Consider the following 14,481-nt stretch of genomic DNA (forward strand, 5'->3'; position numbering starts at 1 on the left):
TCACGTGACATTCTCTTTTGACAGGTTTGAGATTCGTGACAAAGTAGGTTCATTCTTGTATTCCTCGAACGCCTGCTGCCATGCTGTCATCTCAGTCTTCCAGTCATCATAAATTTCCCGCCATTCCTTCTCAGTGTCACTCAGGTCGTCTGGATAAAATGAACGTAAAACCAAGGTTTTTAATCTGAGTATTTTCCTCTGTACAAAAATTCAGTAGTCGTATATATATTGATTTCTGTCCAGCCATTGAAAGACTGAAAATAGTGGTAAAAATATTGTATCATACGTGTTATAATGAATGATTTGACTGAGCGTAGCGCCAACAGTCTTACAATGTACACGAACAATAAAAGGAAGATCCGAGCGGTGTTGATTTTTCTGTTAATAAACGAAATGGTCAACCTTTTACAAATAGGTCCTATATATTTAAAACAAAAGTAGAGAGGGTATGTTTATTACGTCAGAAGACCAAATTTAAGATGGAATGAGCGTCTGCTCCTGACACCATGCCATATTAAGCATCTCATCATTCCAAGCATAGAATCCTTGTTGTTTTGGTGTTTAATATCTATTCCTCCACGGATATTTCTAGATCAGTGTATTATTCTTTATAAATAGACGGATATATCATGATCTATCACCTTTAAAATTAAACTGTGAGAGAAAGCCTGACCCTTAATGCATGTGCTTAGCTAAACACAAAGACGAGGCATGAATCGTACCTGTGAAGGCAGCGAGGGAAGGAATGTACTGGTTCCAGAAATGACACTGTCTGGCTCTGACAGCCCTCCCCGTGGGTAGCCCTACTGTCATCTCCTTGTATGTGAGGTCAGGAATGGTGTACTCTGGCCAAGTGTACTGTCCTTCCCATGGGTCTGCCTCTGCGCTGGGGTTACTTGGATTTCTTTGTAGAAGGACTCAAAAGAAACAACGGAAATCACGTTTCCTTCTGTTTGTAATGAAGACGTATGAAACTGAACCTGAAGATTAATGTACCATTAGTTCGCAACAACAGGAAATCAAAGAATTTCGATAGAACACTTCAAAAGTTGAAAGAAGTCCAAAAATACATGGAAAATCTTGAACTGCTATAATCTTCCAAACATAGCCTGCATTAGTAAAATGGTTACAGCTCGTTATTCCGAAGGTTCGTTATTCCGAAGGCTCTTTATTCCTAAGATTCGTTATTCCGAAGGTTCATTGTTCCGAATTTCATTTTCGGATTAACCAATCTTCGGAATAACGAACCTTCGGAATAACGCCACAAATTTTCGGATTAACGAACCCTTTTTCATTTTCGGATTAACGAACCTGTAGGTATACGGAATTTGCGTGTTTCGGATTAACGACCCTTCGGAATAATGAACCTTCGGAATGGCGAACCTTCGGAATAACGAACAGCACCCAGTAAAACATCCATTTGAAAAAAAAAAAATCATTGCCGCTTTGGGTGACATTTTACAATAAGTAATCTTATAGTAATCTGAATTAGTCTTACAAAAGACAAAGAACAAGGTAACCTTACCCCGACTTTGCGAAGTTCGTCCAAAATTCCATGAACTTAACAGAGAGGGCGTTTTCATCTGCCGTCATGTTATGGCCCTTGATGTGATAAAGTTCGTCAATAAATGGAATATCCCATACGAACGTCAGATCTTCTGAATGGGTTGCCCCAAGCCATGGAGTCGAGGGAACGATGTCTCCATACTGGAAATAGCTCCTTAAAAAGAAAACAGAAAAAGAAAGAAAGACGTGCATACTACAACACCCATTGTACGCAGTAGCTGAAACTTGGAATAAACTGAACGGATAACTGTGGATCAAAATTTATTTGGAAATCAAAGTTATACAAAAAATAATGATTATGTATTCTCTTATTCATCAGGAAATATGGAAACTGCTTTCACGTCTGTTACGGCTTCCAATTTCCAGCGACTACTGATAATTGCTCAACAAGCTCGGGTGTATTTTTTTCCATATCCATAAAATTAACGAGATGTACAAGATGATGATGATGATGTAATAGCATTTAGAAAGTGCGGTATCGAGGTTGTTACAATTACGAAGTGGGATTGGTAGAGTTCCACAGACGATAGTGCAACAGAAGAGAAGGCTCTACCATCATAGATTTTTAGGCGGGTACTGGGCACATGGAGAGTCAATTTAGGGTAGGCCAACATAAAACAACAACAACAACAAACAAAATAACAATAATAATAATAATAATAATAATAATACGTTGTGGTGTATACTTTTATAGCGCAACAGTCCATCAAAAAGATGCTCATGGCGCTTTTAGTCTTAAGGTTACGAGAAAAAAAAAAGAAGAACAAGAAGAAAAAGGAATTATGTGACATCTTCACTTTTTTGTTTCCTACAACATATTAAACATATATGTTTTTAGAGATGTTCTAAATGATCCCACAGAGGATGATTGGCGAACAGTGACAGGGATATCTTTCCAAACTTTTGGTCCAATGCGAGAGAAAGAACGAGTTCACCATGAATGCTTAACCTTAGGTATCTGAAATGAAAAGTAAGTAGATGATCGAAGTCTGCGAGGAGGGTTATAACAATATAAAGAACTCTGGAGATATTCGGGTGCAGTCATAGGTAATTCGATACTGCCAAACTATAGGCAAATGAATATGTTACTGGAAAGGAAAAAAATGTAAATGCTCACTTGGTTGGTTGATGAGTCATGAAATATTGAAAGACAGGATAGCCAGCCTCGGCGTGCTCCCTGACCACCAGATCGGTCGGGCACCCGAAGTCCATGTCTCCGGACACGTCCACTCTGGATCGGAAGTAGTCGGTCGAGGGGTCATCAGCCACAGTCCAGTCCACGTACTCATGTGTCGTAGCATCGACAATGATGGCATCGTCCATTTCGACCGATGCGAGTGTGTTTTGAAGTATCGCATCAAACACGGTTCGACTGAGGTGCGGATGTTCCTCAGCACCTGCGTAGGAGGGATAGGCGAAGTACACGAACAAGGCGGCTTCGTCCCTGTTGGATCCAGCGAGGATTGGAACATCGGGAAAGTCTCCCTTGTTGTACATAGAGCGAGGGCTCTCCTGCAGAAACAACCCGTCTAGAATCACGGGGTATCGATCTGAATGAATCTGGAAATGCCAAACGTTGCAATTAGAAATTCATCTCGGGGTTTGGACAGTATCTTTCAAGTGTAAGCAAACCTTCCACTTAACGTGTGCTGTAGGGGGAGAAAGAGATAAGTAAGACAACTAACACAAACATTCTCTCCCCATCATTTACTCTCTTTTTTTTGGGGGGGGGGGGTAATGCAAGAGTTCTAATTCGCAGTCAAACAAAAGCGGATTACAATAATTCAAAGCGAAAAAGGCTATTTCTAGATTACAATTTGCCGCATAACTTCCTTAAGTATTGGTCCAGGGCTCAGCAGTCAAGATATCAAGATGATGTAAGTGAAAATGTTCTTGTTCACTCTGTCGGTAAGACGTCCAATAAAATTGACTTTGCATCACAATCGCAACATTTTCACTTCAAGCAACTATGACCTAAATGTCGTCACGAAATACCGGTCTGTTTTTCAAGGGTTGTACGATCAAAAGTGCTGAATTCGGATCATTTTTACTACAGTGAAACGGAAAAATGAGTAAATGAAAGTAAGCAATGAGAAATTCGTGACTTTGATCTCATTTTTTTTTCTTACCCTATCTCCAACTTCGCGTAGTTGAAGGGGATCCTTGGTTCTAAGGCACGACACCAATAGTTCTGAGGTGGACGTGTTACACCCCATTGCTTCACCCAGTTCTCTGGCTAACTGTCTCTCCAACTCGGGATCATCTCTAAAGGCCCAGTTAGTCAGGGAAGTTCCACTCTGCACAGAGACAAGAAAGACGAAAACTCCACGATAATGTTTCTAATCGAAAACTCTGAGCCATACTCACATAGTCTCTGATAAGTAAATATCAAGCTATGGAAAAAAAAAGGGTTTACTCTTCTAACATGTCGAAACGCTAAATACTTCCAAAAGTAAGCATAATATTTTTATGTGAGTGACAGAATTCATCATATTTAATACTTCCCATAGACAGTAGTGTGCAGTGCGCAAATAAGCCATTATAGCATGGATTTATCAGCATGGTAGTATTTTTCAAAGACGTCTCAATAGTCAACGCATAATTCTCAAACCGTTTGCATTTTGAAGTTGTGCTTTTTTTTATTCTTCATGCATTCGAACGTTATCAAGTATCAAACTTTACGATGTAGTGTAATGGGCTATCACTTGGCTGCGTAGAACAAATGTTTCATTTGATAGAATAGGGAGCTTTAGATTTTAGACGCGCGGACGTTCAAAGGGAAAAAAAACATGTTCTGAGCGTGCGCAGAAGCGCTGGTCAAATTGACGCACGCTTCTGCGCACGCTCAGAACATGTTTTTTTTTTTTTTTCCCTCTGAACGTCCGCGCGTCTAAAATCTAAAGCTCCCTAATAATGAATACAGGAAGGCATGGGATAAGTACACAGAAAAAACACCAATTAGAAATATACGTTCCTCAGAAGAAAAGAAAAGAGAAAGGAAAATTTTGAAGAAGTAAGGAAAAAATAACTTGGGAAGACGCTATGGTTATAGAGTCAACATCTCAAACAGAACAAGTTCAAGTCATGGAATAGATGCCCTTATCCTATCTACCATATACCTGCATGATGATTTTGCTGATGTAAGGCCTACTCAGCTTGGAGAGGAGGAGGAGGTTGACACAAGCTGCACCCGCACTCTGACCGAAGAGAGTTATCTGGTCCTTGTCTCCTCCAAAGGCTGGCACCAGGCATGGAAAACGATCATCACTTTTTTAATCATCTGGTACAATATCTCACTTTTTGCACTAATATCAATTTCGACAGAAGAATCATTTCAACAAAACAAATGGAACTAGAATAACATAAAATGTTTTTCTTTGTTTAGTAGCCATATAAGATATATATATATATATATATATATATATACATATATATATATATATATATATATACATATATTATGTACTATAAATCTACGGTATTCCTTTTTCAAAATTACTTTGGAAATTCTTCAATATGACGACAGCCTGCGTTGCACTGAATTATGTGAGTTGAATCAAAACAGTACCTAAATATCTCTTCAAACATGCGTACGAACCAAAGCAATAATTTATAGAGTCGTTACAATGAACTAAACTGAACTGAACTGAACTGAACTGAGCTGAACAATAGATTACAATATGCAAGACCGTTTCCAAGGAATTATTACCTTCGATATTATTGTAGACCCACTCCAGCGCTGCCACCTGATCCAACATGGCGAAATTTCCTGGTGCAACATCATCCACTGAAGACGGATGTAATGGATTCAATAGAGTTATGAAAGTGAATTATTATATAATAATTATATTATATATATAATTATTATTAAATCCATCACTACATCAGCAGCGAAGGAAACTTTTAAATGAATTTGAGGTAATCCATTCATCAATACAAAGACAAAGAGGATATCAGTGTTTTCTCATTAAACCGTAACTGCAGACGGTTTAGTCTGGATACATTTTTATTATAACTATTGTTCACATTTGTGTATTCAACAATACTTAACAATGATTACATGGATTCAAATTTTACAGTGGTTGTTTCATCCCTAACTCACACTTAAGAACCATTTCAAAGCACTAATGCTGGGTTTTTGTTTCTTCTGCAAATGTAAATTATGCCTTTAACAACATCATTTCGTAAGACTCATTGTGTTTTGTGACGTCGTCTTGCATTTCTTCAGTCGATACTGATATAAGAATTGTGACTGTTACAAGAACTGTAATCGTACGAGAGTCTTACTTGTAGTAAATTGTCCAAAGATCGATAATCGGTAGTTAACAGTCACGATAATGACGTCACCGACAGCAGCCAATGGCACGCCGTAAAAGTCATACGTCATAGCAGTTCCTGTTCTGATTCCTCCTCCATGAATCCACACCATCACCGGAACAGCAGATGACTGCACCATAATGTACACGGACAGAGGGTGAAAGAGAACGAGAGCAAGTAAGAAAACAATATTTAGACCTATATTTTACAGCTTCGGGGAAGTGCATGCTCTTACCAGGGAGGTGGAAGAGAAGTGTTTTCCACCTCGCTGCTCTCACACAGTTTTTACAAGCCTTACCTTTAATTTTTACATAAGAAGCATCACTCGCAGGTTGATAATGGTAAAACACGTGACAAATGTTGTTTGGACGTCTATGAAACTGCCTTTTCAACTATTTTTTTTCTTTCGTAGGATCAAGTATATATGAAAATGGTCGCAGTAACCAATTAATTGCTCGTGCATTGTATACTGTGGGAATTTTATCAATAAGTCACAAAGCCCACGAGCTCGACACTAAGTAAACAAGGCCCACAAGTCCGATGCTCATTACATTACTGGGCTTAAGCAATGTCGGTCTCGTGGGCCTTGAATTGTTTGCCTATAGTGTCAGACTCATGGTCCTTTTTTATCTAGTGTCGGACACGTGGGCCTTGGTTGTCTACTGTCTGACTCATGGGCCCTATTTGCCTTGCGTCAAGCTCATGGACCATTTTTCATTGTCGAGTTCGTGGGCCGTAATGACTCGTGGGTATCGGGCTCGTGGGATGACTCCAAATCAAAGCCTAGATTGTTCCTAAAATATCGAGGCGTCATATCTTTAAATTGAAGAGAAAATGGAATTAGACAATCCAGCCTGAGCCATCTCGTGAGAGGGACAGATATTACTCACCTTGTTATGCTCACCTTGTTACTCGGGGAGTACACGTTCAGATAGAGACAGTCCTCTGACATGTAGGGGATTTCAGTGTTGTTAACCTGCAGGCAGGCTGAGGCAAACTCGGTGGCGTTTCTCTCGCCCGTCCATGGAGTCTTGCTCACTGGCTTAGCGAAACGAGCAGGTGGATTGGCGTAAGGAACTCCCTACAGGCACCAACAGAAATTGTCAATAATTTTGGCTCATGTATCATGCTCACTGATAGAAGTAACATCAAGATTTCACGAGCCAATGATATACATATCAACAGCACTGATATTAACATCACGAAGTGTCATTGAATGCAATTGTTATATTAACATCTCTCGTAATTAAACAAGGGCCGAAAACAGTTGAAATAAAATATTAAGTAGAAAAGTGCGGAGGCGTGCACCTTCTCGAGCGCGTCTCTTTAATGAATGTATGATACATCTACTCAAAAGTTCTGCCTTATAACTTTATACTTTTGTTTCGTCCTTAATCTATAATGTTTACCCATTGAAACGTGTGATTTTAATGGGTTTTTTTTTTCCATACTGACATATTTTTTTCAAGCACTTTAACCCTAACCAGGCCGGGCTTTTTTGGGTGTTCTGTGGCCGGGGAGGGGTTGATTCAACCCCCCCCCCCCCCCGAGATCTCGGCCATCGATCGCGCAATCGCCATGAAATTTGGCACGTGCATTTCCTGTGGCGTATTCTACCACGCTATACAAAAAGAAATGGAAACTTTCATCATAATAATTAATTATGCTAATATATGCATAAAATCATATATTTTGCTCTAAATCAGAAATTAAAGCTCCTAGAATCCTAATTTTTGGTGAAAACATTCTTTGTAGCATTCCTAACAATGTACTTGAAAAAAAAATTGGTATCAAATTCAATTTCTTATGTATTTTATTGTTTTATGAATTTCTTATGTATTTCTTTGTTTTTTCGACCTTTTGTTTTATCATTTTTTTCCGCAAAATTTATGACAGAACCTATTTCAAGCATAATTATGCTAAAATTAATCAGTTTCAGCCTATGAAAGTGAAAATAATCATATCTTTATGAATAAGAAGAGAAAACTCCATTTGCATAGACTTTATACACAAAATCACGTTTTTGAGCCATTTTTGGCCTGACACACATGTATAGAATGTCATGCAGCGTCGTAACGGTATGCGCGATTTTCGCGAAAATGGTGTCAAAAGATGCGCGAGACTTGAAAGTAAAAAGTCAGCGAACGGCGCGGTCAAAAAATTTCGCGCGGCGGAGTAGTCGCGAAAAATGTCGAGGGGGGGGTTGATTCAACCCCCCCCCCCCGGCCTTTTTAGGGTTAAAGGGGCTGTACAGTACTGGCTGAGGTGGGGATTCATGTTTTTTACATTTCTAAGTGAGATAATGAGAAACCTCATATGAAATATGAAAGAGCATGACATTTTAAGAAGGATTCAACGTTTATTTGATGAAAATTGGTTTTCAAATGGCTGAGATATCCAAAAAAGTGATAATAATAAAAGACTACAAGTATACAGGCCACGCATTTTATTAGGATCTCTTTGTTTCACCTTGTTTTTGGTATCTCAGCCATTTTAAAACCGATTTTCATCAAATAAACTTTTGATGCCCCTTAGAATTGCATGCTCGTTGCCTTCTCATAGAGTGGTTTCTGAATATCTTGCAAAATGTTAAAAGCTAAATCCTCGCCTCGACCAGAACTGTACACACCCTTTAAAACTATCTCCAAGTTGTTAAAAGAGAGTCATTACAAGCGGCTTATTAGTATTTTATATTTAGCCTAAAGGATAAGAGAACCAAACATTACTTGTAAAAGAATGCGTTCAGATATAGCTCATTGGACTCACCAGAAATACATCAACATCGACCGTCTTGTTGATGTAAGTGCTTTCGCTGAACCTCACCGTTTTCCCTACCAGGATTCCCTCAGTGACATTCACTTTGGGATCAGCGGACTCACCCTTCCCAATGAGGGCAATACTTATCAGCACCACAAAGCCCAATTTCATTTTCCCCTCGTGGTGTTATATCGACTGTAACAGCTCAAAATATAGCGTGTAAGTCGCTGGAAACTATCAAAGAGATCTGTCGGGAAAAGGAGCAAGCATTAAAATTTGTAACAACTGACAGATTTCCCCTCTTTGAAGCCATGCACTATCAATTGAATGTCAATGTTTGTCCTGCTTTCCCTTTCCCGCGCTGTCTCAGAAAAAAAAAAAATCACCATTATTGACATACAAGGCTGGATAGCAAGATATGCAAGTCATGCAATGTTTTGTTGACAGTATTCATCACGGGACTCTTGAAAGAAATATTATCGGGGTCTTCGAGGTTATCAGAGCTACTTAAAACTCCTTACACCTTTATTAAATTGAAATTATAACCGTCAACAGGGTCGTTGCGTATGGCAAAGCGGGAAGGTGTGGTATTGCCAGTTGCAGAGATAGGTATTAATCAATTTTACACCATTATTTTCTGTGTGATATGCTTTCTGTCATAATAAACAAGAATGTTGAATTAATTTCTAGTCGCACTTTATTGCCTTGATGACTCGATGAGCAACGCAGATTTGTTTGGTGTTTAAATAAATATCTATGTTGAATGTAGATTTTATATGCTTACCTCACTTGTCTTTAAATGCAACAGTCATGACAGTAATCTGGTTTAGATATGGAGAGGAGTTGACCAACCTAAGTCAAGAGCAGGGATGAGACTGCAAGACATCATGCGAAATACAATTCACTCTAATTTCATTCATTATCACTCAATGTTAATTTTAATTGTTTGTCAAATTGCGACTAATTTCATTGATGAAAATGTGAAAGGTGCAAAACTTTGCAAATAATCAAAGATTCCCAACGAGTCCGATCCCTGACCACCCGGCCTTCTCGTACATTTGAACTCGACATCATGAACTCGGGGCCATGACAGTGTCAGCGTGTGTCACTGTGTGCATAGCGTGTCGTGTTTTGTGTAGAATGAATACCGTGTATCAACGCGTGACGTTCATCGCCGAAAAACGATTGTCAACGTTCAGAATAAAGGCTATAAGAAATGCGTCCTCCTCCATGTTATAGACGGAGATGTTTTCCTGTTTAAAAGAACGTGTACTGATTTTTTTTTTTGTAACTTGGCCTTTTGAAATCAAGCTTTGTTTGATGGTGAACCCCTGTACCTTTCCCCAAGTCAATTGTGTATAGTATGATGTATAATGTCTTGCATACATTATATACATTAATGTAGGGCCTAACATCTAAAATAGCATATATCATTTTAGAATAAATTATTTTGGGTACTATCCATATGCAATTTCTTATCAAATGTTATAGATATCACCGAGATGGTAGACCAACGGTACAATGTGTGCAGATCATCCATGAATTACAAAAAAAAAAACAAGTTGAAAAGACAAACACAGTCTTGAAGGAAGTCAGATGCTATACCATTTACCATTTAAAAATATTGATGACTTCCAGATATTCGTGAAGTTGTGGCATCCATATTCATTAATTGTATATCATTTCATTTGAAAATATATTTGGATAAAGTTTAATCACAAAGTTGTGAAAAACAACATCAGTTTCCGTCACTTCTTCGCACATACGCAAATGCATACAAACATTAAAAACACGTGGGCAGAGATGCATGGGCATACGTAATCACAACTTCAGTTTCCGTCACTTCTTCGCACATACGCAAATGCATACAAACATTAAAAACACGTGGGCAAAGATGCATGGGCATACGTAAAAAGTACAATAAATGACAATCAAGATTTTTCCTTGTATCATGTAATCTGTATCACTACACTACAATGTCCATTACACAAGAAGAGCGGCAACAGGAAACGATCGAAGGTAGCGAGTCTACATCTTCTACTACTGCTGGTGATGATAAGTGTAACTGTAGTAGAAGTCAGTTACGCATCCAAAATCCACCGTAAGAAAATATATAAATCTTTTCAATTTTCTGCAAGTGCCTATTGTGTTTTTAAATTTGCAGGACGGGATGCACATGTAAAGTTGTCAGTTTCCCGCTGCGTTTTACTAAATGCAGTTGTAGTTTATAGCTGAAATTCTATATCGCGTAATCAATTCGGACGGGCGGTGAGTTGGCTCAGTCGGTTGCGCGTCTGCCTCACGATCACGCGGCCCGGGTTCGAACCCGAGTCCGAACTGAGCAATATTGTGTGTAAGCATACCGTCCCCTCTAGCAGGAGGCAAAACACTCTGTCCCTCGGATAGGACATAAAATAGAGGTCCCGTGTATGAGAGAGTAACAACTCATGCACGTAAAAGATCCCGCTTCATTCATTCATCGCAAAGAGCAGGGTGTTTAACCCAGTGAAGTGGTTCCACCTCTCATCCAACTGGACCCCATGGAAGACCAGCATCATGTTGCTGAATATGGGCTATCCAGCCATCTTCTCAGATGGAAATGAACAAACAACAAACAACAAACAAAATTCTCAATGTTTATTATTTATTTATTATTCGTTCACTCATTATCTAACCATGAGAATACGATAGTGAATTCATGACGTGTGTAATATCACCCCTCCTCTTATGTTCTACACTGTAATTCTCTTGTGGCTCCTTGTCCACCAAGGTGAATTTCCGAGCACGTTAAAGTCGGCAAACACAAACATTTATGTGTTTATCACTACACAGTCGAACGAGATATATACTTCATCTGCGTTGACTGGTAAAGCAAACCACTCTCTGTGCAACGTTCAATTCTATGTATCATCATGAGACAGTGACCAGGAGTATAATATCCTGCATTTCATTGTTTCAGTCTTAAAGAATTAATACAGTTATTAATTCTATGACATAATGGGGAAATATGTTATATATATAAAAGTTTAATTCAATGGGTTTATTAAGGTTCATATATCTTAGTTTTGTCTCTTTAAGGTGAAACGTTTGGTACGTTTTAACCATTCTTTCGACTATTTAATGATTTAAGCAAACTTATGATACTTACACACTACAATGCAAATTGGACATACACTATGTTGGATTACACACTGAAGAATGACGGGACAGAAAACTGATAGATGACAAGCAAGCGGAATGTATGTGCAAATGTCGTGGAGCAAACACTTTAGAGTGTTTATATTGACAATTCCTTTGGAATATCACTGTTGTAGAAAGTATGTCCTTTAGGATACTCCTGGTCAGATTTAGATTGTTCGTCAGTCATTTGACATGTCGATCATTTTTCCACTAGACAATACTTCACGGCAGAATTCGCTTACTCAGGTCTTCGCTTAAGATTTTAATTTAAGAAAACTGCTGTTGTACTTTTATTTACAAGTAAAACCAGAATGACCACATGACTGCCACGTATCCAATGGTATCCGCGTTGTTGGTATCAGAAGGGCTCACATTTGATTCTTTTAAGACAACTTTTGAAAACTCAAAAAGAATTTGAATAACGATCAAGAATTACAACAACTTTGTCAATCAGAATACGATGATGGACACTGTCAGAGATAACTATGCATGATCAATGTAAATGTAAACATAACAGGTACATGATAAGCCAAAGCATGCCCCTTAATTCAAATTTTGCATTATACGAAATCATACCAAAAAAAGGTAAAACTATTAGAGAAAATAACACATGAGGCAAAGAGGTCATGTGATCGAAGGAAGGTCTCGTGTTCGTACGGTGAAGATTTGTAATCAACTTTAGATCTTAGATTGCATTTTATATTATTATAACGGGGAGTTCATGTAACTTTTCATTGCTGATTGATAACAATATTTTAATATCTTTTATGATTATTTCAGACACCATGATCTACACACTATGTGCTTCAAGTCATTCTGTTTTGCAATTTCCAGGCAATATTAAACTGACTCGGGTACTGTGTTGTCAAACTAGCTCCAATTCAAATAAAGACATGTAGATGTAAATCGACTCAGAGCATTCAAGGTAGCTTATACGATCAAGCCAGATTAACTGCAGGTAGGTTCATTCTTGTATTCCTCGAACGCCTGCTGCCATGCTGTCATCTCAGTCTTCCAGTCATCATAACTTTCCCGCCATTCCTTCTCAATGTCACTAATGTCGTCTGGAAAGAGAGTGAGACAGAATGAAGAATCGTTGTAATTACCACAATTAGCGCTCTTTCTTTTTAGAGTTCAAACTTACATGCTGCTCGTCTGGCCGTGCAGACCATTGGCAAATCTCAAAAACGTTTTGAAGTTGCTTTTCTGCCGAGGAATTTCTTATAAATCTCATATTTTAGTGAAGTTCTGTGATTGATGACATCTATACCCAATTTCATTAAAAAACGAAGATGGCACATTCACACTCTTTACCTTGGAAGAAGATATGACGTTGAAAAAAAATTAAAAAGCCGAAGACAAATTATAAGGTTGATTGCTGAGCAATTTATATCAAACATATAGTATAACGAAGTGATTATGCTCTCGAAAAAATACCTGTAAAAGCCACGAGCGACGGGAAGTAGTGGTTCCAGAAATGGCACTGCCTGGCTCTGACAGCCCTCCCTGTTGGCAATCCTATGGCTATCTCCTTGTATGTGAGTTCAGGGATCGTGTACTCTGGCCAGGCGTACTGTCCTTCCAACGGGTCTGAATCCATGCTCGGCTTACTCGGATTTCTACAATACATATAATAGTTGCAATCCATTAATGCATTAAGTTCTTATTGTTTAAGTGCATTCCTCACACTGTCACATGAAAAATGGAATCAACGTTTTTAAAGGCACTCAGATTTAAAATGAATAAAGGAATTATGTCTTCAGTACAATACAATCAAGACTATCATCTATATATATATATATATATATATACATATATATATCGGTAAAGGGGTCTATTCAGGATTCGGTTGTAGTTGTAAACAGTGCATTTCATTCTTTGTCTTGCTTACATCTGTGCAGAGGTTTCACATTGCTAGCACTTATAAATATGTAACGTTTAACTTTGATAATATGTAAATATTCTAAGGCTGTAACTCGTCACATATTTTCACACCTACTGTAGCCCCTCTGTTAAAATGCAATATTTCTCTTCGAGGAATATCTCATCTTCATAATGCCGTGGAAACTACTATATTATTGTGTTTTTGTTGTTTCTTGTGTTCGTGATGTCGTGTGTTTTTTGTTAGGCAGCTCACCACAAGTTCTGCTTTCTGAGGTTCTGCCTTCCTTGTATCGTTATACAACTTTATGTATGTGATTTACAACATGACAAAAATGGAAAATAAATGTTTACAAACTTGAACTTGAACTTGATCTATCCAGAGCACAGAACAATATCATCACAGATAAGAGGTATTTGTAACTTTTCAAAATATTAGCAAACTATTTCATTTTTAGTAAATTAAATGACTGACTTACCCGGACTTGGCAAAGTTGGTCCAGAATTGCATCATCATAACGGAGAGGGCGTTCTCCTCGTCAGTCATGTTGTGTCCTTTGACGTGGTAGAGCTCATCAATGAAAGGGACGCCCCACACAAAAGTCATTTCTTCTCCATGTGTCGCGCCAAGCCAAGGAGTGTTGGGAATTGTTCCCTCGTATTCATAGAAGCTCCTGAAAAAAAAATCATTAAAAGATATCACGCTGTTCTTACTAATACAAAACAACTGTTTTGAAAGTCTCTAACTGACTGTAAGGCACAAGTTGAAATAGTTAATTT

At 38.3% G+C, this 14,481-nt stretch overlaps 2 protein-coding genes across 2 annotated transcripts in view; both read right to left on the reverse strand.

Moving 5' to 3' along the window:
• Positions 1 to 8,811, reverse strand: LOC139732788 (cholinesterase-like). The gene is made up of 10 exons (XM_071643632.1): positions 8,650 to 8,811; positions 6,788 to 6,964; positions 5,854 to 6,013; positions 5,276 to 5,353; positions 4,686 to 4,804; positions 3,696 to 3,863; positions 2,684 to 3,126; positions 1,526 to 1,720; positions 723 to 904; positions 1 to 149 (listed from the first exon to the last, which is right to left on the reverse strand). Exons 1-10 carry the CDS (start codon positions 8,809 to 8,811, stop codon positions 1 to 3), a joined length of 1,833 nt encoding a protein of 610 aa, XP_071499733.1.
• A 3,927-nt stretch (positions 8,812 to 12,738) lies between these two features.
• Positions 12,739 to 14,481, reverse strand: part of LOC139732795 (cholinesterase-like) — a 33,428-nt gene continuing 31,685 nt past the window's right edge. The window contains exons 8-10 of the mRNA XM_071643639.1: positions 14,181 to 14,375; positions 13,258 to 13,439; positions 12,739 to 12,884 (exon numbers count right to left, since the gene is read on the reverse strand). Coding sequence (XP_071499740.1) covers positions 12,769 to 12,884; positions 13,258 to 13,439; positions 14,181 to 14,375 — 493 coding nt within the window. The 3' untranslated portion in view covers positions 12,739 to 12,768. The remainder of the gene's footprint in view (positions 12,885 to 13,257; positions 13,440 to 14,180; positions 14,376 to 14,481) is intronic.

Source organism: Diadema antillarum, unplaced genomic scaffold (assembly GCF_040938485.1).
Source record: "Diadema antillarum isolate AM-2024a unplaced genomic scaffold, OU_Dant_1.0 seq00000447_RagTag, whole genome shotgun sequence".
NCBI classification, from domain to species: domain Eukaryota; kingdom Metazoa; phylum Echinodermata; class Echinoidea; order Diadematoida; family Diadematidae; genus Diadema; species Diadema antillarum.

Coding starts and splice junctions, on each gene's coding strand:
- LOC139732788 (XM_071643632.1), bottom strand. CDS start 8,811: ATGAAATTGGGCTTTGTGGTGCTGATAAGTATTGCCCTCATTGGGAAG. Junction 3,864..4,685: donor TCAGCAAAATCATCATGCAG/GTATATGGTAGA, acceptor GTCTCTGTGCAG/AGTGGAACTTCCCTGACTAA. Junction 150..722: donor TTCCCTCGCTGCCTTCACAG/GTACGATTCATG, acceptor CATTTTATCCAG/ACGACCTGAGTGACACTGAG.